This window comes from Adelges cooleyi, unplaced genomic scaffold (assembly GCF_023614345.1).
Source record: "Adelges cooleyi isolate 19-005CV unplaced genomic scaffold, UGA_ACOO_1.1 ACOO_flye_CR_arks_rails_tigmint_CR_PRNA_376, whole genome shotgun sequence".
NCBI classification, from domain to species: domain Eukaryota; kingdom Metazoa; phylum Arthropoda; class Insecta; order Hemiptera; family Adelgidae; genus Adelges; species Adelges cooleyi.
The window spans coordinates 12,226,413-12,251,789 of NW_026096053.1; the positions used below are offsets into that span (position 1 = coordinate 12,226,413).

General features: G+C 30.2%; 2 protein-coding genes across 3 annotated transcripts; both read right to left on the reverse strand.

Annotated features, from left to right (window-relative positions):
* Window positions 1-562: 562 nt before the first annotated feature.
* On the reverse strand, window positions 563-4,620 carry LOC126840403 (nitric oxide synthase-interacting protein homolog). Of its 2 annotated transcripts, none has more exons than XM_050576099.1 (6): window positions 4,495-4,620; window positions 4,113-4,297; window positions 3,681-4,026; window positions 3,171-3,358; window positions 2,977-3,085; window positions 563-1,762 (listed from the first exon to the last, which is right to left on the reverse strand). In XM_050576099.1, the coding sequence occupies exons 2-6, from the start codon at window positions 4,286-4,288 to the stop codon at window positions 1,691-1,693; spliced, it is 891 nt and encodes a 296-aa protein (XP_050432056.1). In that variant the 5' UTR covers window positions 4,289-4,297; window positions 4,495-4,620; the 3' UTR covers window positions 563-1,690. The 2 variants fall into 2 exon arrangements, with proteins under 2 accessions (XP_050432056.1, XP_050432057.1); XM_050576100.1 differs by having other exon boundaries at window positions 4,396-4,530.
* A 5,065-nt stretch (window positions 4,621-9,685) lies between these two features.
* Window positions 9,686-12,582, reverse strand: LOC126840584 (lipopolysaccharide-induced tumor necrosis factor-alpha factor homolog). The gene is made up of 3 exons (XM_050576434.1): window positions 12,389-12,582; window positions 10,212-10,359; window positions 9,686-10,143 (listed from the first exon to the last, which is right to left on the reverse strand). Exons 1-3 carry the CDS (start codon window positions 12,423-12,425, stop codon window positions 10,038-10,040), a joined length of 291 nt encoding a protein of 96 aa, XP_050432391.1. The 5' UTR covers window positions 12,426-12,582; the 3' UTR covers window positions 9,686-10,037.
* Window positions 12,583-25,377: the final 12,795 nt, after the last annotated feature.

Below are 25,377 nucleotides of genomic sequence, written 5' to 3' on the forward strand. Positions count from 1 at the left end.
AACTATGGTGCCTTTAAAACATTAAATTATCATTATGTATGTTTGACGGTAAACGAATTAGGAGTAAAGTTCAGTATACAGACATACAGGTATACAGCGCGATTGGCTAATTGTAGCCCAGACAATTTCTTTTGCAATTTTTTGCTTTTTGTTGACTTCCCCCGACACAAATGGCCTTAATGGTTAGATGCTCTACAAATTTACATTAAGAGGATCATTGCTTCATACAAAATAAGATTAAATCTCAATCACTTTTCGGCGTTTCTACCAAATTCTAGCGGATCCTGACCAACATTATATGCATAATAACTAATTATAATTCGTTGGTGTATACTGTATATTATTTGTTTGTCAGTAAAAATTATTTAATTATTATATTAACTAATAACTAGTGTTGTGTATTATGTAAAATATTGTAGGTATATTTAGCTGTACAGATCAATAATATGTTAACGAAAATCGTGTGGGTCGTGTACATATTAATATTAAATTGTTGGCAATGTGGATTGATTAATCCGCCTTAATTATCGGTACTATAGTATTAAATATAGATAACACTCAATAGTTCTAGATACATACTATATATCCTTTTAGTAATACAACTGTCTCATATTATATCTAATACGTTTACATAAAATGGAAAAAAATATGTATACTATTAGCTAAACAAAAACAACCACAGCCTGTCTTAACATAATATATACATATTTAAAGTTTCTCAAACTGTATTTTCATGATTAACAATTACAAAAAAAAAACTTAACTTTGAGCTTTACTAGTACTTATTGTTAATTATTGTTGTACAGTAATGGTTTGAATAAATTGTATAGTCGATAGCTAACCAACCTCCTCAAGTCTAAGCTCCTGGCAAATATTTTTTTTTATTTCTAATCTGCTGACCAGTAGACATCATTACAATTCTCTTTTATAGTTTTATTAACTTCAAGAGGCCATTTTCTTTACGTAATATATAATAGACTGTATAATTTAGAATAAACCCATTCAATGACTAATGGGTAAAAAGTTATTGTAAGTTCCGTCATAAAAAAAAAAATTTGTAATAATAATAAAGAATAACAATAAAGAAAAACCATCATTGTAAAACCGATATTTTCTCAGCTCCATATAAAAACTAAATCCCATACAATTTATACAATAAATACAAACTTGTAAAAATTAATATAATTAATATTATTTGATGGCTAAGGGTTTTAAATATTAATTTTTTATATATAACCAAAAGTTGCTAAAAATTGTTTAGATAACTGTTTAATTATAAATTATATTTATTAAATACATTTTAAGAACTCTCCCTCATTAATAGAAAAGTTTACCTTTTTGTTGATGAGAAAGCCACCTTTAAAGATTTTCATTTGAGTATACTTATTTTTTTAGAGTCGTTTTACTTTTATTGTTATGGAATAATTAAAAAATAATAAAATATGTAATTAATTGTATAGTTTGAGCTTAAAAAAATGAAAATATACATTACAGGCACTTAAAAAATGTTATTTTATTTACAGTGTTATCTTACAATAATAACTATAGTCATATTGAATTAATACTCGGAGATTGACTTAATATTTTCTGAACTGTACAATAATTAAGAAAAAATATCTTATCTTGATGTCAAAATTAAAAAATTACACAGAAAAAAATAAAATACTTATGTATTAAACTTATTAATCTTTTAGGCTTGTAAAACAGGTCTAGCGTATTTGCCTTGCAAGTTATCGTTGGTAGTAGCATATCCTGTGCCGCCCTAATTAAAAATAAATATATTAAATAATAACATACACATAATATAATGACATTTCAGTTAATAAATAATATAAATACTAGTGATGGGCAATAATACTGATAATTTGAAAAAAATTTTGATATTGGTATTGAAGTAGTATCCAATATATCAAATTATCAAATAAAAAAAAAAAAATTAAAAACCACATTCAAAGATGAAAAATAATATTAAAGGTGTCAGGGTCATTAATACCCAAAGGATAAATGAGGACAATAAAAAAGGAGATGAAATGATGAAGATCATGCAAGGTGCAATGTGGAGAGGAGTTTAAAGAGAAAGCGGGATGAAGGTTGTGTCCAAATCTTAAACGGGAAAAAGAATAAATTTCCTTACGCGACATGCGACAGATGGAGACCATGAAACAAGGCTTGCGATGGGTGATAGGATAGATTGAACAATGCTAAGGGGAAAAGTTATCATTTGTCCTGCCAAGCCTGTAATATAGTTTTATTAAAGCACGGTAGAAAGTCGGAAAAAGGGGTAGTAAGGCCTTGAAGCAATATGAAAGAAGCAGTAGAGGTGGCTAGAGAATCGGCAGTCTTATTACCAATGATCCCAGAGTGCCCTGGGACCCAAAAAAACTGAACAATATTGCAAGAGGATGAGATAATATATAATACTAAATATTATTATAATATATGATTATATAATTTATTATCTATTATTCTATACTATGGGTTATTGGCCTTACGGACTGGAAGGGGTGGATGGCAAATGATGTTAGTTGTTACATTCTTTTTCCCTTATTTTTACACAGCATTTGATAAAATAAATAATAATTTCTTATGAGATGCGATTTTGTTAGAGGTGGCTAATAGAAATAACTGGATACACGTATGTCATCGCCTCTTGTTGGTTTATACATTTTAATGGAATGTTAATAACTGGATACATGTATGTCATCGACTCTTGTTGGTTTATACAGTAAATTTTAATTTTAAAATTATAATATTAATTTAAAAACTTATATTTTTCAACTAACATTCAACAACATTTTTTTTATTCACTTTTTTAGCATAAAATACTGATACTGTATCGATATATTTTATTCACAATAGCGCCTTAAGTTATTGGAAAAACACAAATGATATCAATGTCTAAGATATATATTATATAGATAGATATTGTGGCCCATCACTAATAAATACAATACATTTACCCTTTCCATAACATACCCTTTGCAAAGGAATTATATCTTTTTCTGTTAATTTTTCTCCGTTTAAAGGATGCAACCAATCTTTTTTTATTAATTTCTCAACACATTCCATTGTAACTACATGGCCACTGCAAAAGATAATGTACATAATTTAATTTGTACATCAAATCACTTTTTGTTTTTAATATGTCATATAACTGTGTTTATTCATACGTCGTCCGAATAACTGCTGCTGGTACGGCATTGCTTAGTATATCATGTGTAACAGCGCACATATAACGGTTTTCACGAATGACTAATGATTTTTTGTCGCTGGGGTCGTTGACTAATGTCCATTTAACATTCACAAAATTTTTTAATTTTAGCGGTTTACCACTCATAGGGCAATATACTGTTTTATCCTAAGTAAACAAATTTAAATAGAAAAATATTGTAATAATAATGATGTTTATATTATTATATATAGCCGGTAGAACAATGACCTAACTGCAAAATTTGGTAAATAGGCTAAATGCTTCAATGTGTTTAAATATATCAAACGCATAAGGTAGCAAAACGATGTAACTGTAGTTGTAATAATTTCCCAAGCATTCACATTCCATTAAAATTACATACATCCCATAACACATTGGTGAAAATAATTTGGTTTTTTCGTTCTCCTGAAGAAATTTTAATTTTTGCAGTTGTCATTATTCTACCGGGGAGGCGATATGTGTATATTACTGGTTTGTGCATTGGAGCTTTTTTTGCATCTGGTGTTTCAGACGGAACCCAAAAGCTAGGTAACTGTTTGTCAAGCCCATTGACCATATTGGAGATTGACGAAACAGTTTGTTCTGGTTTCTTTTCAGATTTCATTTTGAAAATATCATTTTGTTTTTTCACCATACTTTCTGTATTAAGAAAGTCGTTAACTTTAGATTGGCGTTCAGCTCTACCTAACTCAGCTATTTCTTCTTCTTCTTTGTGCTTTTGTTTTTCATATTCTTTGAGCTTACGACTAATTTCATTTTTTTTGGTTATCATGTATTGCAACAACGCTTCTTTATCAAACAAATGACCTTCTGGCCTTAATTTAAAAAAAAAAACAAATACTCAAATAAATTACATACTTTAATAAATTATATACATTTTTTCAAAGCTAATTACACTCACGATACAATAGGGTTTCGACATGGCTGTAAAGTCAATGAACAACAATCAAAACTTTTGATAGAATCTTTTCCTACGCGTTCGTTTTGTGTACCGTATCCAGATTGAGTTGCATCCTTTTGTTTTTCATGATAAGTATAAACAGCTCCAGCTGTACAATTTCTTGCATGGCGTGTCATTTCGAACAACTAGAAGTAACAATTAAGTATATGAAAACGTAGTAGATAATTATTACAGCGAAACGGTAATTCTTTTAAGACAATTTAAAATCGTTAGATTTTCCTACTTGATAATTTTACACAAAAATAATTTAAAATTATAATAACAACCCGTGGTCCAAATTACACAAGTATAGGTCGATAGCCTATATAATAGGTCTTCTTACTTTTGTATAGAAGATTGGAGAGTAGAGACTTAGTATGAAAAAACAACTAAGACTTCATACTTTAATATTAAAACACTTAATTATTATTAAATGAGATATAATTTTCCGACTAGTGTGATAAAAATTATTACAGGTTATTAGTTTATAGATGGCGTTGTTATTTGTATTTGGATGTTAGTGTTACTCATTGGGAGCACGACACGGAGCCACTCGACAAACAGCCACCCGAAGAGATACCAACTTGTACAATATTTATGTAAAATGTACGATTATTATTTGTGTATGTTGTGCGGCCGACACCACATATTATAACGGAGTAATAGCAAAAAATGTAATTTCCAAATTGTATATCAATAAAAATAAAAACAGTAACTTTGTAGAAAATATTATATTTTTATTAAAACCCCTATTGTATTGTAGACATTGTTACTATGTTCATTGTAAACATTTCAATTTACTCAACAGGATTTATTGTTAACTCATGCTATTAATAATAATTATTGTTTCTAAATACTTTTACTCTATTATTATAAATAATTATACATTTTTATATTATTGATACTTATTTATTAATATAATACATAGGTAAAAAAATTATGTATATTGCAACGATATTAATTGAATAATATTTTAACTTGCTTTTATGTATTCCAATTAAATTACAAATATATTTTAAATATAAAACAAATGAAGTTATTGAACATTGTTTAATTTGTGTGCATTTTCATGAGTATCGGAATGAACTATCCATGTATATATTATATATACAACTAAAAAGTATTTGATAAAGGTTTTTACTTTTTATTGACTTAGAACTAGTTATTAAAAACTCAGAAGCAGAGGGTTAGAATTAGATAAATACCGATATAAAAATCCAAAAAAAGTACACTTTTAGCTAATTGGCAAATGTGTATATTTTCCACCCATTTGGCTTATGCTATAGGCCATCTATATAAATTGGATTTTTTTATCTGATTAATTATTTCTATTTTTATTATCTATATATATATATATTATATATATATATATATTATAATATGAATCTATGTGTGTTTGTCCCTCACAATTTTCATCAGAGTTTGTAGAAAAACAGCATTATATATGTATTTTGTGTTAATATATGTAGAATCATAAAATATAAATGAATAACCAAATTATAAAAAATGATTAACATGTATTGCTTTATAATAGCCCGTAATACTTTATAATATTAGCGGGGCGCGATAAAACATTAATATTTACTACTAAGTCATCCTCAAGTCTCAACAATGTGCATCGGGCGAGCCAAAAATTGTTCATTGTTCGCTGTAGCAAAATCCCAAACAAGTCAAATATTAGCGTGATGAAATTATGATGCAAAAAAAAAAAGGACCACGACGGGCGGGAGGCAGGTAGACGAGGAATCCGATGATAATTGAGCGGCGATCGACGGACGAAGTACCCAGCGGGCGCGGGTAGACGTGCAGTGCCGGGCGCGCACGTATGTCGATTTCGGCGAACTTTAAAAGTCTGTAACTTCCAAACTAAGTGCGAGCGGCGCAAATTTTTTACATATTCGTAATCAACATTAAAAGTACTGTCGATTTAAAAAAATAATCGAAAAAAAAAGGGTGCCCGGTAAAGTAGATTTATACCATAATTATTTGTAATGTTCTAACTATATTTTGTTATTTTTCCAACTATGTTCAAAATTTAAAAACTATAAGCCAAGTGGAAATAATTTAGTAAACATTTTTTATAAACTTGATTATATTAATTTAGTATTTTTCTTTAATAATGTACAACTGTTTTTAACTTTAATATTAAAATAACTTGTATGAAATCCGTTGTGTTCATAATATGTACACTATTAGTTTTTATTCAACAAATGATTAATATTATATGTTTATTACTGCTGATAATAACTTTTAAAAATAAACATGTACATAATCATTTTAGAAAATACATTTTTGTCAAGGCTGTTAGAATACTTAAGCCAAACAATTTTTTTTTTTATTAAATCGTGGTCAATAATAAAATAAATTTTAATAATTATAACATTAATAATAGATAAAACAGTAAAATCATCAATTTTTTTAGTAAAAACTATTTCCTTGCAGTCTTTTGTTAAGTACCGGCCACCGCCAACGTGTTGAACCATTATATTTTTTTTTCGATAGCTCGAATCTCATAATTATTTAACATCAGTGATGGATGGCCGCAGTTGGTAACCAACCGTTAGTTTGTATAAACTTGATCATAATAAACTTAGTAATATTAACGTTTCGTTAATAACTTTTTAACCGTATGAGACCCACTTCACGTTAATTATAATATCACACACTAAGTATCAATCATTTTGTGAAACCCTTGTGTACTCTATGCACATGTATAAAAACATCTCGATAATGCAATCGACAACGCCAATACACATGTCACTTAAATTTAAGTTATAGCTAACTTTTAACTTGTATATTATAATAGTGTGAAATAAGGAAATCTGTGTTTATAAATATAAATTTAATATATTTGAACTTTTTTGTTGTTTGTGCATTTATACATAATATCTTTGATTAATGATAATCAATGATAATATTATGTATATTATATTATAGCACCTGAGTTAATTTGGATTGTTTTTAAGAAGTCATGTGAATTTACTACTCATAAATTCGTTATAGTTTGACTTGGTTTATATTTATTTTAATATAGATTGTATTATAAACTATTAACTATTAACTCCAGCCTTCCCCTTGTATCTGACCTTGTTTACACATAAACTGGAGTGATGTATTTTATATATTAGCTGGACATTAGTGATTAGTCTGATGAGTGTATCATATCTAGATCCAAAAGAACCATACCGGTTATTTTAGACCCCAAAAAACTACTGCCAGCTTAATAATATATAAACATTTTATTCAGCATCGGCAAGGCGCCAGTCTACCATAGGTTGTCCCTGCAGCGCCGGCGGGAGGTTTTGCGGGGCCCGGGGCAGATTATTTCACGGGGCCCTAGACATTTTTTTTTGAGAAGCCAAAACAAATTGTTTTGGGACGCTCGAGTACTTATAAAACATTTTTTTCTATTTCACATAACTTATATAAAAACATTTTTCTTAGGCATAAAATGAAACAAAGTATTAAACATAAACTCTTTAAATATGTATTTATTTATTTCTGTTTGGATAAAATTTTCATATTAAAATAAAATATATACAAATTAAATGTTTACACTTAATAAAAGTTGAAAAATTAAAAAAAAAATGAATTTTATAACATCAAAATAGTTTTTTTCTAGCCTTGGTTGCAGCAAAAATGTCAATCAGCTCATTAAAATCTAATAAGTCAGTAATTTCTTGTTCAATTGACAGAGTAGCTAGGCTTTTAAGCTTACACTGTGATAAAGTACTCCTTAAGTAGTTCTTTATTATTTTTAATTTGGAAAAACTCCTTTCCGCACCAGCAGATGTTACTGGAATTGAGAGAATTATTCTGAGTGCAATTGAAATATTTGGATAAGAACCGCAACATTTTTTTAGTACTGAAAGAGCTTGAAAAGCTGTCGTTTCTTCAGTTATCATAGTACAAAAAATAAGCAATTCTTCATACAATTCATAACCATTTATATCTTTTAATTCACCTTCAGTTAGAACGTTTTGGAGATCATGGCAACATTTTCTTAACTCCTCTTTTTCCATGAATTTTATTTTGTTAATCCGATACAAAAAACCAAAGTTATTATTAAACGATTTAAGCTGTGAAAATCTCATATTCATGGAAACGATAGCTTGATCAACAATAGTTAAAAAATAATCTTGATAAAAAGTAGTTTCTTCATTTTTAGATGGTTCATCTTGAGTTTCATATGAAAACATTTTTTTTTTGGTTCGCATACGGTTTTTTTAAAAAACTGTAGAAACACCTATAGCTTCTGCTAAATCTTTAGCAGTTGTTTTTGCAGATTCAAAACCAGTATTCCTATAGTCATTCAAAAATGAGAGTAATCCATTTAACATACTAGCTGAAATATCTAAATCCATGTTAGTGCTCTGAAGACTTTTGCTTATTGTGTTAACTTCTACTAGGATATCATACCAAATAATTATGCTAAGAATAAATTCGTAACTACTAATTTTATTTTCTAAGGATTTACATTCACTTCTTAATAAAGAGTCTGATGATGTATTTGATACTTCTTCCAATGCATTTAAAATTTCTGGCATTTGATATCGAATCGCCTTAACACTTTCAAGGCGGCTCTCCCAACGAGTTTCAGACCATTTCTACATAGTCATAATTTGACAGTGCTTATTTAAAATGGCCCATCTAGAAGTAGATGCCGAAAAAATTGTGTATACTCTTTCAATGGTCCCAAAAAATGTCATAGCTTTAACTGAACTTTTTGCGATATCGCGAAGTAATAAGTTCAAATTGTGTGAAGCACAAGGCATAAAAAAAGCTCTAGAATTTTGTTGGAGAATGCGAGACTGAACACCTTGATACTGACCAGTCATATTTGCCCCGTTATCATAACTTTGACCCCTACAGTTCGATATTTGTATACCATATTCATTTAGTTTGTTCAAAACAACATTTGCAAGATTTAGCCCAGTAGTTGATTCAACAATTATAAAATCTAAAAAATATTCTTTTATTTTAGGTTCATTAAAATCATCATTTTCGTTCATATTTACTGCGCGTATTATTATAGATAATTGCTCTTTGCGGCTAGTATCTGGAGTACAGTCCATTATTATAGAATAATATTTACATTGTTGAATTTATTTTTTATTTTTTTTTAACCTCATTAGCCATCAAGTTGATGAGCTCATCCTGAATATCGTGTCCTAAGTAGTGAGTATGTGTCTCTTCATTTTTAATGCGTCGTACATGTTCTATTGTAACCGCATCAAATTTGGATAACATTTCAATCAAACCTAAAAACTTACCATTATTTTTTGTAAATATCATATCTGATATAATTTTTTCTGATAATACATTAATTATAGAATTTTGCATATTATATTATAACACATATTTTCTATAATAAAAGGTTACCTAAAATGTAGAAAAGTTATAATCAACAATTTTTAATGAATCCCATATTTGTAAGCATTCAATAATTTTAAATAATTTCAGTAAAACTAAGTTAAACACTACTTACATTCAGTAATTACCCCAAAAATATATGCTCTTATATTATTATAGATGAATATTTTATTATTAAGTTTAGTGCAGATTAAAAATGTACTGTTAAAAAATATGTATTTTTATACCATCATCAATTGGTTTTCTATAAAGTAATATAATATGAAGAGTTCTCTTATTTTGTCTTTAAATTTGAACAAAAATAATTAACTGTAAAATAATTAAAAGTGGTTATTTCTATAATCATTGGTAAGTATAAAGATTATACTTTTGAAATCATGTACAACAATTTGTAAAAAAAAATATAGAAAAGGTTACAAACAGTTTGATAGACAATTTATGAAACATTTACATCATCTTTTGATTTGAGTTTGGCTGTTATGTTTAATTTCTTAGATCCACTTAGCTGATGATTTATGGTCTGTACTGGCCTAAAAATGTTTTGCATTTTGGACACTTGTGATTTACAACATTACATGAATCCATACAACACGGAATTAAACAGCAACCACAAAAACATCTAAAAAAATAAGATTAATAATTTTGTATTCAATTTAGAATACCTATTGTTTAGAAATTTTAACTTACCCGCAAAAAAATAACAAGCAACAACTCCACCACGCCCCACTAGTACCTTTTCTGCTAGTTTTTGTGTAAATGTCTTCACCACATGATGTGCATGTTGTGTGAGTGCTTGATGGGCCCATCGGAAGACTGGTTGCCGCAGTTTGAGGCCCTTAAAAAATAGGAGTAAACAAAAAATGAACTATAACATGGAAAATAGAGTATCCGTACAAAAAAAAAACAACAATAGCACATACAAAGAATTCAGTTGAAAATGGTACCTTAAACTTTTTATTATTAATAAATATAAATTATATTTTAAAATTAATAAAACCCTTAACATTATAATGTTAAGATGTAATCTAATTTTGAAGCTTCCTGTAATATTTTTAAGAAAGCATCCGATTTATTTCTTTACCATAATTTTCGTTACTGCGCTAGACTAGTGTTCTTGGTTAATAAAATAAATAACACGCTCTTAAAAAGTCCAAATTATTATTATTAATTTTGTTTAAGTAGACTTCGGCCGCACCGCGCAGACAACTCTTTCGAGTTTATTCTCCGGCGTTCGCCAACCTTCGATCGGGTTCACCGTTCAGGGCGCCGGTAAACTTATTCAGTGTTCATTTAACTGTTGAGTGAATAAGTTGTGTAGGTGTAAATTGGTTTTAAATATTTATCTTTTTTATTATTATAGTTAATAAGCTGTCCCGGCCCGGCTTTGCTCGGGATTTAGTTTGCCAGGGTTGAGTAAAATAATTACAAATAAGAGTCAGTACTCTAGGCTGTATATTGTAAAACTTTAGCATACCCCGTCTCGGCTTTTTTTGGATCTACATATGTACATTACATTATATTGATTATGTCTCCCTCTTACTCAAGTTCCCAGTTCCAACCGTGAAAATGTTTAATAACGTATGTACATAGAATCGGTCTGTCCCTTTAATCATCGCCTACCATTCGCTCGAGTACCGTGGTTACCATGGTTACAAACCAAGTGTTTATTTTGGGTTAGCAACGAAAAATATTTGAAAGTACAAAATTCATGCTTGAGGCCATCCATAGGGGTGGAATTTTCAAAAAGTACTATGCCAGATACCTTCGCGGTAGTGTACTCAAAAACTTTCCAAAGTTTCATGGCGATCGGATAAATGGTGTACTAATTAATGCATAAAGGTCAAACAAACATTCATTTATATATATATATATAGATAATGTCGACTGTCGTTATAGCTGGAACCCATAAAATAGGTCACGATTTATATAAATTGATTAACCTGATACACTCATCATCAGAATAATCCATGATAGATAAGTTAATTGACTTAATAGCATTACACAGTGTTTATGTTTTTATCTTCAGCACTAATTTTAGAATGTAGAGATAAACAGTGCTATACCTACACAAAAACGGCGACCGATTTCATATGGTATTCCCGTTAGCAACATGACAATTTGTAGTATTTTTTACGATGATTACCATAGACTTATAGGTCTATGATGATTACGAATCTAAAATAAAAAATCGGCGGAATTATCTAGTTCCAAAGTTATAGCTACTTAAAAATTTGCATATCTCCGCGTGTATAACAACAGGAGGCGCGTCGCCGCCATTTACGTTTGTTGGTGATACCTATGAGCGCTGCTACAATATTATTAGTTAATTATTTGTTTTTATTATTATTGATTATTATATTGTTGTCAATATTGTATTGAACAACAATATAATTTTCTTAAGTATTAAAGCTTTAAGTTGGTAAATCTTTAACTATAAAAAACAACTCCCTACGCCTGCCGGTTTGGGAGCCGACTCGACGAGCCCCTTTGAGACACTTCGTTGGATGGGGACTCACGCCCCAAAACCCCCAGAGATAAAAATAGCTTGCCTAAAGGACTAAACTAACCTCACCACCGTTCTGGAAGCGTGAGCGACCCAACGTGTCCGAACCTAACCTAACCTAACCTGGCGTCACCGACAAATATATGGTGCAGCAGCAAATAAAAGGGTGTCCGGTGAAGTGCATTTATAACGATTAATTATTAAAAAAAACTTTTATTTAACATGTTTAAAAACGTCTGTTATAGTAGTAGCAGACAACATACATACTCAGTCCATTTTATGGGTTGGACGAATAAATTAATAATGAAAATAGGTAACACAAATTTAATAGTTTTATTAAAATATAGGTAAATAGTCTTACATTGCATTTGAATTTTCGATGTCGGTATTTGAGTCATATTAATATCAGGCGAATTGACTGTCGCACTATTTAAACGTGTCGGTGTTAACTTTAAAACAACAACTGCAAGTTAATTTGCCACCACAAATCTAGTATAATGGAGACAACCGACGACTGACGACTGTAAAGAGGTCCCGGGCACTAACTGTGGCCGTTTATTGTTTGAACGTAAAATGCATATACAGCGATCAGTGCATAGAAAAGTGAGTGCATCAGGCACAGTGCATAAACGGGAGGGGTGGTTTACTAATGTTTACATGTGTGTATGTATATATTATGTATAATTTATATATAATATACATGTGTGTGTGTGTATATATATATATATATATATATATATGTATATTTATTTATTTATTTATCATGATATAGCCAGCGGAAAGTGGGTGCGGCTGCCCCTACCGCCCTCTTCAATCCGCATCTGGAGAGCATGTGTAACCAAGCATTATATTAAGCCCGTTTTACAACTAGACAAATATAATATTACACGTATTTAAAAATGATGAACTCTTTTACAGTCTGTACGTGATGATATTGTGGCGTTCGCACGTACTGACGTACCTGGTATCCGTATCACTGTTTTCATAACAGTACAACATCAAGTGTTTGTGTAGTTGCAATAATAAGTAATAATAATTGTACTAACAAAACAATCGCATTTATTTATAATGAAAATTTATATGATATCCACCTACACATCGGCCAGTTTCAAAACTTTAACTTATAGTTTGTAAAAATCTGACTGAAAAATAATTTAAAAAGGGTTTGTCAATTATTTTTGTACAATAATAACAACATTTTGGCAACATTGGCCACTGCCCACTGCCCACTCCGGTATTGTTCATTCTTTTAAAAGACAACCCTATCAGCATCCTTTCACCTTGGCTCGTAACAATATCCCCACCGTAAACCATTGTGAAATCATTTGTTAAGTACAGAAAATTCAAAATGAGTTATGCTTGGGGATTGGGGGAAAAATAAGATTACTTGTTCATAAATTAAATACAACTAGAGGGTGTACGGGGAACCACTGTTTTGATAACCCCTCAACCCTCCCCCGGTGTTAACGAGTATGTTAATTGTATGCTTATCCAGTCATATATATGCTTATTTAGCATTATAAGTAAATTTTTTAGTAGACATCAGCATTGAAAACCCTACTGTAATGTAATAACAAAATTTTTTTTTTATTAGCCTTTATTGGGAAATATGATGGCTCGACAATTTCAAATTATTATTTAACCAAAAATAGGAGAGCGTTACAATAGGTAATATGTACACATAGAAAATTACAAACAATGTAATAGAAAATACAAGAAGTATAATTAAGTTAAAAAAAAAACTATATAGTACAACCAGAACTCAGGATGTTGTGGCATTAATTACAGGAACAACGCGGGAATTAAGGATGAGAGCTGGGTTAAGATTAGAGATGCCATGCGAGGCAAGGAAATTAAAAAGAGAAATTTAATAACAAAATGATTTGAACTAATAATGAACTATAAAACACAAGTTTTAAATACAACAAGTTCCATTCCATTATCCAGCTAAATATGAGAAACTATTTATAATAATTAATAGAATCTATTAGGTTTTGAACAATAATTTTTTTGGTCATGTTATAATACTTTCTATAACAAATATCATTGATTTTCTAATATATGGTGTATTTGACATATTTAATATCAAAGGTTTGGTCATTTAAGTATTACTACTACAATTCCAACATTTTATCACTCCGCCCACAGCTATTGAAATAATATTAGAATTTATCATTTTTTTTTGTTTTTGTACTGTTATATTATTAATTAGATTAAAATGTTAAATTTAGTGAACTGTTTTCGTTAGAATAATCAATATAATTGTTGAGATAGGTACTTGTTGTTATCAATTAGTTTACCTTAATTTTTCAAATAAAAACAGATACAAAATAAGTGTTTGGGGCCAAGGTGGATTTATAAATCCACCTTGGTTTGGGGCAGTTCTTCCAAAAAATGATAAGAGATAAGAGTTTTTCCAAAAGATAACACAATTTTTATTTTATCAGCGTGACCAACCCAGAAACACCAAAATATAAAATCACATTCTATCAGTCTGCCAATTCTATCAGAATTAAAGTAACTGAAATATAGCCACAGATTATATGAAAACAGATTGTTCACTCGGGCCTTTAACAATAGGATTGCAAATAAGGCTCTATGATTGGCCCGCCAAAATCAGTGTGACCGTCTGAAGGGAATTTGTTTTTAAACGTGTTCGCGGGCTTTCGCATTTGTTAAATAATTGAGTTAAACAGAATGTTTCTGTTGTATTTACCAAACATTTTATAAATATTATAACCATAATGATAATAATAATAATTTAATAATATTATTCTTACAATTTTTACAGTTGTTTTATATTATCTTACGCACTATACATATAGTATGACGTATCCAAGGGCAATAATTTTAATTTCAATAATAAATTACAATTAATACATAATAATACATTTAATAATAAAACATTTTAAAATTCCCAATAAGTAAAAATATAAGGCATTATAAACAATAAACATAACATATCCATACTTATTAATATACAATTTTAATTATTTCTAACATAGATAAATAGTAAGCTGTCCACCATATGGCATGGCAACTGACAGAGCATTAATCAACTATGAATAGTATTGACACGTAGTATTTAATTACATTGTTATTGTAAAAATAATATCAATTCAAAAATAATTATAAATAAAATAATACAAATTATTATAAAAAAGTATTAAACAACTAAAAGTATTGCAAATTTATACACTTAGTTATACATGTTTTAATATAACCAATTTTTTATTTACTCTAATTCTATAGGCTACTCAGATAAAAGTCGTGTCTTTTAAAGTATAATTGGCGTACAAAATGCACACACGCGCCTGCTAATAGGTTAAAATAAATAAAAAATAACGAACATGAAATAATTAGTAAAAATTAATAAATCACAAAGGTCACATAAATAAAACAGTATAATTGTTAGTAAAATAGTATAAAAAGCTGAAGTGCCGAATTTTTTTTCCGTTTAACATGTTACGGATACATATGAGTTCTAACAACTGACAAATTTTCAACTTAAAGGTCCCAAAATTTTTGCTCAAAAACTAAAAAATACTTGTAACCATCCTAGGGGGGGTGGGAAATGGAAATAATATAAATCCGACACCAGTCCAATTTTTGGTCGTTTAAAAAAAATGTTTTGCCAGAACCATTTCCATTATTCTGAAATGCAAACTGTATACAAGACTTGGATGCTATTTGAAGTATTATGAATGAAAACAAATTTAAATATAAAAATATGTTTTAATAATTTTAATTTTTTTTGGTCAGAATACTAATGTCAACCAAAAGATCACCTTGTATAAACTACAGGTGATTCATCTGATGTAAGACATTCATTTTTTCAGAAAATTAATTCCTTTAAAACTGTTTAAAAAATGTTAGTAATTGATTATTTATTGTTCATCAATCTGTTCATTTGCTATGAAAAAATGTATAAAATATATCATAAATTAAATATAAATTAGTAAATTACAGTCAATTAAAAATTACTAATTAGCCATGAAGTGTTTCTTTTTTAGAACTCATTCACATTCCGACATAAAATTAATTAATTCCCATTCCTTATTCCTTAAAACTAAATGTAATGCATTCATGATTGCATTCCTTTAAAAAGGAATGCAATCCAATAAATGCATTTATTCCAACACTGATATATATATATATATCAGTGTTTAATAATGAAATGTTTTTGAGATAATGATAGAGTGTTATCGACGGGGTCAATATTATTACTGATATAACATTTATTATTTTTTTAACATTTAATATGGTAAATACACAGATTATATGAAATAATCATATAATTTGTGGTAAATACAAGTTCGATAATTTCGTTCCGGCTGACATGGTCACACTGGTTTCGGCGGAGTGCTTATCAGCTCATTTTTTGTTTACATCGAGAGTGAACAATCTGTTTTCATATAATCTGTGATATTACTTGAATGTTTTTATTTTTTACAGTCTTACGTCTACCGGAGCAATATAATCTGCTGGTGAGCAAACAATTTGTTTATTTTTCCCATAATTTGTATGTTTTTTTTTTCTTATAAGATAAAATTATTTTTTAAAAAAATAATGTATGTACATAGATTTTTTTTTATTATTATTATTTTTTTTTTTTAACAAGTGTATACACTTATTATTTAGATTTTATAAGTTTTGAAACTCAAATAAATGTAACTTAACGTGCGTCAAATGGTCAATTGCTTGCCTGCAAACATTTTGAAGAATATACATTTCTACATACATATACCTAGTAATTTTTTTTGATCAAACGCCTTTGGAATAAATTTTTAAAAATGCCAATTTCGTGAACGGTATCAGGGAAAAGCTGGAAAAATCGGTAAAGAATTCGTTGATACGTATTAAGCGTAATACGATCTTGGAGAAATCCGAGATGCACTTAAGTAAAAAGGGGTGGGTAGGGTATGACGTTGAATACCCCATATACATTGTGGCCAGATACAACGTACGTTTTACCTTAACATCAAGGCGTTAAGTCTGTTTTATTGCGAATATTACAAATTCCACAAAATGAATTTTTAATCAGTGTTGTAGCGACAGGGGCACGTGCGCCCTCTTCCAAAAATTATTTTACTAATAAAAAATAATTAATATAATATATTTTTTAAGGAAAGAATGGCCAAACAATAAAGCTATAGTGAGCAAGGTAATTAATAATATTGCCTTTTTGATTGTCTGCATTCACAAAGATCTTACACAGTTTTCTCTCGGTTAGTCGGCTTTTTCATGTTATCTATCCGCATACAATTCTATGGGATATAACCTTTTTCTTGACTCGTGTATAAGGTTTTGTGTGGTGCAGACTCATAGTCATAGATATTATCATAATGTGCTTTATGCACTGTGCACATTGTGAAAAGGATATTCATCGTCTGTTACACTGTATTATATATTTTGTATTTGTTCACGTGTAACATGATATTTTGAATATTAAATATGATTTCGTATCCATACCATAGCAGAACATATTAAAATAGAAACAAAATTCATAAAACCAGATAAAAAAAATAAATTCTAGTATTTAAAGATTGCAGTCGTTTAACTTATAGTGGTGCACCTCGTGATTGCACCACTCCCAATAACAATTGTTTAAGTGATACTTAATTACTAGTTTTAAATAAGGCAATTTCAGTTCAAGTGTTACATTTATTGTGATCAAATCATAAAATTATAAACAAGATAAATACATCAAAATTAGAACATAAGGTGCGTTTACACGACGGCAGTAAATGGTCATGACAGTATTATCGCGACAGCGCGACAGTACGACAGTACTATCTAGCTTGGCTAGATAGTGGATGGTACTGTCCGTAGCTACTGTCGAATAATTTACCAGACGATGGTTTCTGTCATGACATTAACTATCACCATTTACCGTCGTCGTGTAAACGCGCCTTATATACAAATAGAACCCGAAAGGGGTATAAACAAGGTACATAACATCATTTACAGAACAATATAAACAAAATTGTACATGAAATAGAACATAAGGCGCGTTTACACGACGGCAGTAAATGGTCATGACAGTATTATCGCGACAGTGCGACAGTATGACAGTACTATCTAGCTTGGCTAGATAGTGTGACAGTACTGTCGTAGCTACTATCGAATAATTTACCAGGCGATGGTTCCTGTCATGACATTAACTATCACCACTTACCATCGTCCTGTGAACGCGCCTTATATACAAGTTACATAGCACAACATTTAAATATCAAAACAAGAAAAATATTAATAATAAGTAAGCAAAACATAGTGATGATCAATAACAAATTGTACATGCTTGTACAGAGAAATCTATTGGCGTCGGGTTTGTGCAGCTGTTATGAAGTTGATATTATAGGTAAGCTGTGGTACAAGAAAAATAGGTTAGAACACAAATAAACACATGACTAACAAACGCGGTGTCTTACGGTAACGACTTTTTTGCGGCCGTGCGTCCCTCTGCCGTTGATACTCAGCGGCGATTTCCAACACTCTCTCATACGACGGAGGTGGCTTAGGTTTGCGCTTCTCTTTTATTTTCTCCATGATGGCTCGTATACCGTCATCTTCTTTTTCCTTCCTCATCCGTCTCACCAGAGGAACAGTCTGACCAAAAGTTTTGGACGCTTCAGTACGCTAGAAATGTACAAAATTAATTAACGACAAAATATAATAATTTATCAACCTTTAAGCCATAGGTTTGGGGAATTGGATTCAATTACCTTGGCCCTTTTAGCGGCTTTGCTACGGCGGCGTTTGGCGGGAGCGACTAATTTTTTTTTTCTAGTCGAAGTTTTTTCACGGCGATCGGTACCGCGCTCAATAATTTCGGCACCGTATTCAGAAGTTGTTTCTAAAACCGTAGGAAAAAAAATATTTAAAAATAACCCATCTCCCCGAGACCCTCAAAACGTGGCTGTCTACTTCACCTGCAACCGGCTCATCGGACGCGCAATCGCCGTCCTCTGCAACCGACTCACTAGACGTCTCTTCGCCGTCCTCTACATCCGGCTCATAGGACGCGTCTTCGGCGTCCTCTGCAACCGACTCATCGGACGCGTCATCGCCGTCCTCTACAACCGGCTCATCGGACGCGCCATCGCCGTCCTCTGCAACCGGTTCACTAGACGCCTCTTCGCCGTCCTCTACATCCGGCTCATCGGACGCGCATTCGCCGTCCTCTGCAACCGACTCATCGGACGCGTCATCGCCGTCCTCTACAACCGGCTCATCGGACGCGCCATCGCCGTCCTCTGCAACCGGTTCACTAGACGCCTCTTCGCCGTCCTCTACATCCGACTCATCGGACGCGCATTCGCCGTCCTCTGCAACCGACTCATCGGACGCGTCATCGCCGTCCTCTACATCCGGCTCATTGGATAACATCTCTTCGTCATCCTCTGCAACCGTCTCACTAGATGCGTCTTCGCCGTCCTCTACAACCGGTTCACTAGACGCCTGTTCGCCGTTACCTGCACTCCACGCGGATTGACTCGTCGACGGCTTTGTGTATAAACAAAAATGTATTTAACAACGAATAATATTGTGATTTGTTTGTTTAAATATAGACGGTTACTCGGTTCACGATTTCTTCCCTGATTTCCTCTCCGTTCTCACCCCTTCTACACCTGTACATCTTCAACCGTTTCGGCGGACATCCATCATAAGTGGCCGTAGCATAAGGCCATTCGGATCTCTAGAGATGTGCAAAATGAAACATAAGCAAGCTAGTGATTAATCCACATTAAGACACCGAGCCGGGATTAGATTCAATTACGTCAAGCAGATCAGGGTCATATCCAGACCCACGGCGGCGCTTTGTACGGAACTTGTATGATGTGGTCGAAGTTTCGCCGACAATGATTATTTGCTGGTTGCCGTATTCCCAATCATCATCAGAAGAACTTTGCTCGTAATGGTCCATTGTTGTATTAATTATTTATACAAGTTTAAGACAAATTAGTAAAGTTCAATATAGTTTATGCGTATGAAACGAAAAATAATAATTATTCGAACTAGTTGGTTACGAAATAAACAATGTGATGACCGATGTCTATGACAACAAACATTTTTTACCCAATTGTGTTTAAGACAGTTTTATATCGACGGAATCCCATATATATTGTGGCCAGGTACTACGTACATTTTACATTAACATCAATGCATTAAGTGTGTTTTATTGCGAATATAACAAATTTCACAGTATGTATTTTTAATCAGTGTTGTAGCGACAGGGACACGTGCGCCGTCTTCCAAAAATTATTTTACTAATAAAAAATTATTAATATAATATATTTCTTAAGGAAAGAATGACCAGTCAATAGAGCTATAGTGAACAAGGTAATTAATAATATTAGGTGTCTCACAAATACATTTTTGGCTATGGCTGTCGTTTATAATTATATGTTTTACTGTCAACTCTTTGACTATAATACCTCTGTAGGTGCCTTTTTGATTGTCTGCATTCAGTGGATCTCACACAGTTTTCGCATACAATTCTATGCGGTATAAACTTTTTCTTGACTCGAGCATAAGGTTTTGTACAGACTCATAGTTATAGATATTAACATAATGTTGTTTATGCACTGTACGCATTGTGAAAAGGATGTTCATCGTCTGTTACTGTAGTAACTCACGTTTTTGAAACTCTATAAGTTCAATGATCACAACTTACTTGGACTGGGACATATATTATAATTTGATAATAATAAAAGTATTAGCGTGAACCCATTTACTATAGACACAGCTCACCCGCATCAGTACAACGTCTACCGGAAGGCACAATATTATGTGTGTAGTACATGTGTTTTGTTATTATCGGAACGCTGTTGTTTTCTTAATTATTTGTTTTTACATTTTTCTATAAGTTACAACCACAACTCAAACCAGTGACGGCTGTATGAAAATGTTCAAGGAGTGCTGAACCGTTGTAATACATCAACGCAATACTATATCCGGATTTATCTGAAAATCATTCTTGTCATATTTCAATCCGCGAAAGTTTCAACACATTCATAAAAAAAATATATTAATCTAATTTAATTTATGGTTACATTTTAATTAAATTAATATCATATGTATATAAAATAACCAAAAATTCCCATAGGCACTACGTTGAATTACAATATGTCTTGTACCTACTTAATACGTGTCTTATAATTTTTTTCACATCAAAGATGAATTCATTTTATTTTTTTTTTTTTTTATTTTATTAATAATACCAATAAATATGACTCTTAGTCAAACCCAGCTGTAATTAATATAATTTGTAAAATACCTAAACCGTTGCGTACCTATCTGTTCGAGTTAAAAATTACACTATAAGCGCCTAAAATTATTCTCTCAACAATGAAAACTTTTAAGATGTAGGTACACAATAACCATTCTTTATCGTTACATTTTACTTGTGGTTATACAGTACAAAAAGTGACGTCGTTAATCGTGAAGCTGTATGTTTTATTAAAATTAATTTGGATCTTAAACTCTTGTGTACACGCACAGATGTTAATAATGAATACAAATTAATCGAAACTGCTTCGATACCATTTTGTATAGGTAAACAATAAGAACCCCTTTAAACAAATCATGGTTTTTTTATTTATTTATTTAAAAGCTAACGCCCCACAGAGGGCAGTGAGTACAGTGAAACTTAACTAAAATTAAATTAATACAATATAATACATAAGATAAGCTAAAATACTAAAATAATGTTTTTTTTTTTTTTTTAAGATACATTTTGGATGGACAATTTTAATTTAAAACAATTATCATAGAAAAAATCAAAATTATTTAATTTATTAAAAAAATTTAACATTCTGTTTAATGAACTATTAATAGCATAGCTTTTAGTTTGATTTTCAACATAAAAAATGTTATGGTGCCGTGTATTAACGTAAGGCACAACTAAATTAATTTTATTAAGTAATTCCGGGCTATCGACAAAACCATTTAAGATTTTAAAAATGTAAAACGCATCATTATATAAACGTCTAGATTTCAAAGAATCTAAGTTACATTGGTGTTCAACATTAACTATTTACCTAACAAAATATAACGTTGCTGCTTAATTGAAATGCTAAAATATTATTATCGAAATTAAAACTACTAAAAAATGTAGTTTCTTCAAAAAAATAATCATGTTGGAAGGTAGGGGTTTTTGTATTCTGCGTGTAATACCTTAGAGTACATTTTGATGCAACATAAAATAATAATATAAGTCTTCTGGGGGTTCAGAAGCTTAAGGGTTTGGTTCACCTTGTTCCTTTACTCCACCACGCCTAAAATAATATTCACAAAATAAAAAAAAAAGCAATGAATTGAAAAAAAAACATACCTAAGCCGAAGTTGGGGTAAGGTATATTATATAATTTTATTATATATAGCTTTATATAATTATATGTTTTTTTGTATAATAAATACTTATTTACTCTTTAAAAAGAAAACATTGATAGGGTTTTTAGTCGCTGGAAAGGAAAATTATTTTATTATTATTATAAGAACTTTAAGTAAGTAAGACCCGTAAGAAACTGCACTATCTCAAAATATTGCAGGACAATCATCCAAAACTAAGTAACAACAATGACTAACGTAAATATTATTTATAAAAATAAACTATAATTTATTACACATATATATATATATATTTAACAGTCCATTTTTCAGTGTTTGTGTTTTCATATTTAGATAATTATTTATATTTAATAATCTATATATTAATACAAATATTGATACAATAGTAGTTTAATATCAATCTAAAATACCCTAATAATTTTTAATAATTTAATTTACTATTTTCTAACATTGTTAGTTTTTGTACAAGAAAAATTGCATTTACTTGTAGATCTTACACTTCATTGGAATGAGATAACAAACTAGGTCCACTTGATATATATCGGTCACAAAATATATAGTCTATTCATGAAATCACTCTTCTAAGTGTTATTGATAGATAATTTAAGTTGAATGGTATAAAAAGTTGGAAGTTAAATGATATAAAAAAATGTCATTATCAATTTTCATTATATTTAATTTTAACTTCACAATTAACAAACGATAACATTAGTAAATCATTTAAAATTGGTTTTATATTATAATTATTATTATTATTATTTAACCATTTGTTGTTTTTTCAGCTAGCATGTGACCAGAGGAAGATTAAATGGACATATCATATATTTCTCCATGGACACTGTAGTAATCCATAGACTGATTTTTGACACTATATTTAAATATTTGTTGTTGACGTTAATTGGATTTTGTCCAAAACGCCTGAAAGAATATTCTGTATCAGACTAACAGTATAAACGCCACCCAGTAATTCTGTATACCTGCTGTAAGACATCGTAGTATCATCTCCAATCTCTTTATATATTGTTTAATTTTATTTTAAAAAGTCTCATTATAATTTATTATTAATCAAGTGTAATTCAGTTGATTATTTATTGAATAACTTATTATCCTGTCTTCAACGTCCATATAAACTGTACTGTATTTATGACCACTACACTGATATCTCATTTGGCTAAATATTTTTCATTTTCAACTACATTTAAACAAAATTAAGATTGTTTAAATTTTTTTGTTTTAATACTTGTATTATTGTTTGAATATTTTTACACTTTGAGTGTCAATACAAGTATCTTATAATATTCTAGATTTAAAACTGTATTAGTTTAAGGATACTAACAGTATATTACTATTACAATTTTGACAAACATAATTATTAGCCTACCAAACAAATTATAAATGTAGTTTCTGTATTTGCTTATTTATTAGTATTTACTTACCTTAATAACATTAAAATATTAATTTATTGTAAAAATATCTTGACCTAACTGAAAGATTGAAAATTTGTAAACTGTTGTGAAATTATGTCGATGTTGTTAGGAAAAAATGTGTAGTCAAAATTTTGAATACCTAGATTAAAAAACAACGGTACAATTTTTTTTTGCTATAACAAGTAATTATACATTTGTAAATTTTGATGTTTAGTTTATAAAATATACTTTTTTTAATTAAAAAATATCTTTACTTAAGTATCATAAAAAATTGTTTTAATATAATCAATGTCATTTCACTGATTAATATATTATGTATTAAATAATTGAATATTTCTATATATTTTATACTATTTACCAGATTATTTGATGTGTCTTAAACTATTACATTTATTATTTCTATTATTACTATTTATTATTTATTTAAAATTACTTATCAAACTTTATGAACTGTACTTTATAAATTATAAAATTGGTCTGAAATGTATACTGTGTTACTATAGGAAGCCTGTTAGACAGAAAATCTATATTGTTTTTTAGAAATAAAAGTTGTTTTTGACATTTTCATGTCTTAGCTCTGGCACATAACCGAAAAAAGCGTTACCTAAAAAGCGTTATCAAAAAAGCGTTACCTAAAAAGCGTTGTCAAAAAAGTGTTACCTAAAAAGAAATGAGGATGACGATGACGTTGGGGGTAGGAGATAGGGGTGAGAATTAGCCGGTACATAACCGAAAAAAGCGTTACCACACAGAGATGGGTTGGGGGTGGAAATAGGGGTAGGAGATAAGAGGTGGGGGTGAATAGGGTTGAGGTTGGGGACAGGAGATAAGGGTGAGTGATAGGGGGAGAGATAGGGGTAAGAGATTAGGGAGTAGGGATAGGGTGGGAGATAGGGGTGAGTGATAGGGACGGGAGATAGTGGGTAGGGAAGAGGGGTAAGATATAGTAGATAAGAGTTTTTCTATCTTTTCTAGAAAAACTAGAAAACCTTTTCTAATTTTTTAAATTAGGAAATTAAAAAAGTTGCACCGGTGGTCTTGCGGCCACCAGAAGCCGCCGAACCCAACCCAGCAATAAAAAAGCGGTCGACCGCCGACCGAAACCGGCGGCAGTTATGTCAACTTTTCTAGTTTTTCTATCTTTTCTAGTTTTTCTAAATTTTCTAGTTTTTCTAGTTTTTCTAGTTTTTCTAGTTTTTTTAGTTTTTCTAGTTTTCTAAATTTTCTAGTTTTTCTAGTTTTTCTAGTTTTTCTAGTTTTTCTAGTTTTTTTAGTTTTTCAGGTTTTTCTATCTTTTCTAGTTTTTCTAGTTTTTCTAGTTTTTTTAGTTTTTCTAGTTGTTCTAGTTTTTCTAGTTTTTCTAAATTTTCTAAAATTTTCTAAAGTTTTCCAGAAAAACTAGAAAAACTGGAAAAACTAGAAAAATCGCTAAATGCGTACCAAGTAGTAGTTTCAACATGCATTAAGTTGACTTTACAGAATATCTAAAGAGCTTTGCCAAACGGTTGACGAAAACTACTACATAAATATTTAGTAGTCAACAATATACATAAATAACTTATAAAATTAA

Bases quoted from the DNA above. Each gene is read 5' to 3' on its own strand.
- LOC126840584 (XM_050576434.1), bottom strand. From the start codon at position 12,425: ATGACTCAAATACCGACATCGAAAATTCAAATGCAAT. The intron at 10,360-12,388 runs GTAAGACTATTT...CTATTTTTTAAG, and splicing joins ATCGAAAATTCAAATGCAAT to GGCCTCAAACTGCGGCAACC. The intron at 10,144-10,211 runs GTAAGTTAAAAT...TTATTTTTTTAG, and splicing joins TGCTTGTTATTTTTTTGCGG to ATGTTTTTGTGGTTGCTGTT.
- LOC126840403 (XM_050576099.1), bottom strand. From the start codon at position 4,288: ATGACACGCCATGCAAGAAATTGTACAGCTGGAGCTGTTTATACTTAT. The intron at 3,359-3,680 runs GTAATATACACA...TTGTTTACTTAG, and splicing joins AAGCTCCAATGCACAAACCA to GATAAAACAGTATATTGCCC. The intron at 1,763-2,976 runs GTATGTTATGGA...ATTTTTAATTAG, and splicing joins ATATAATTCCTTTGCAAAGG to GGCGGCACAGGATATGCTAC.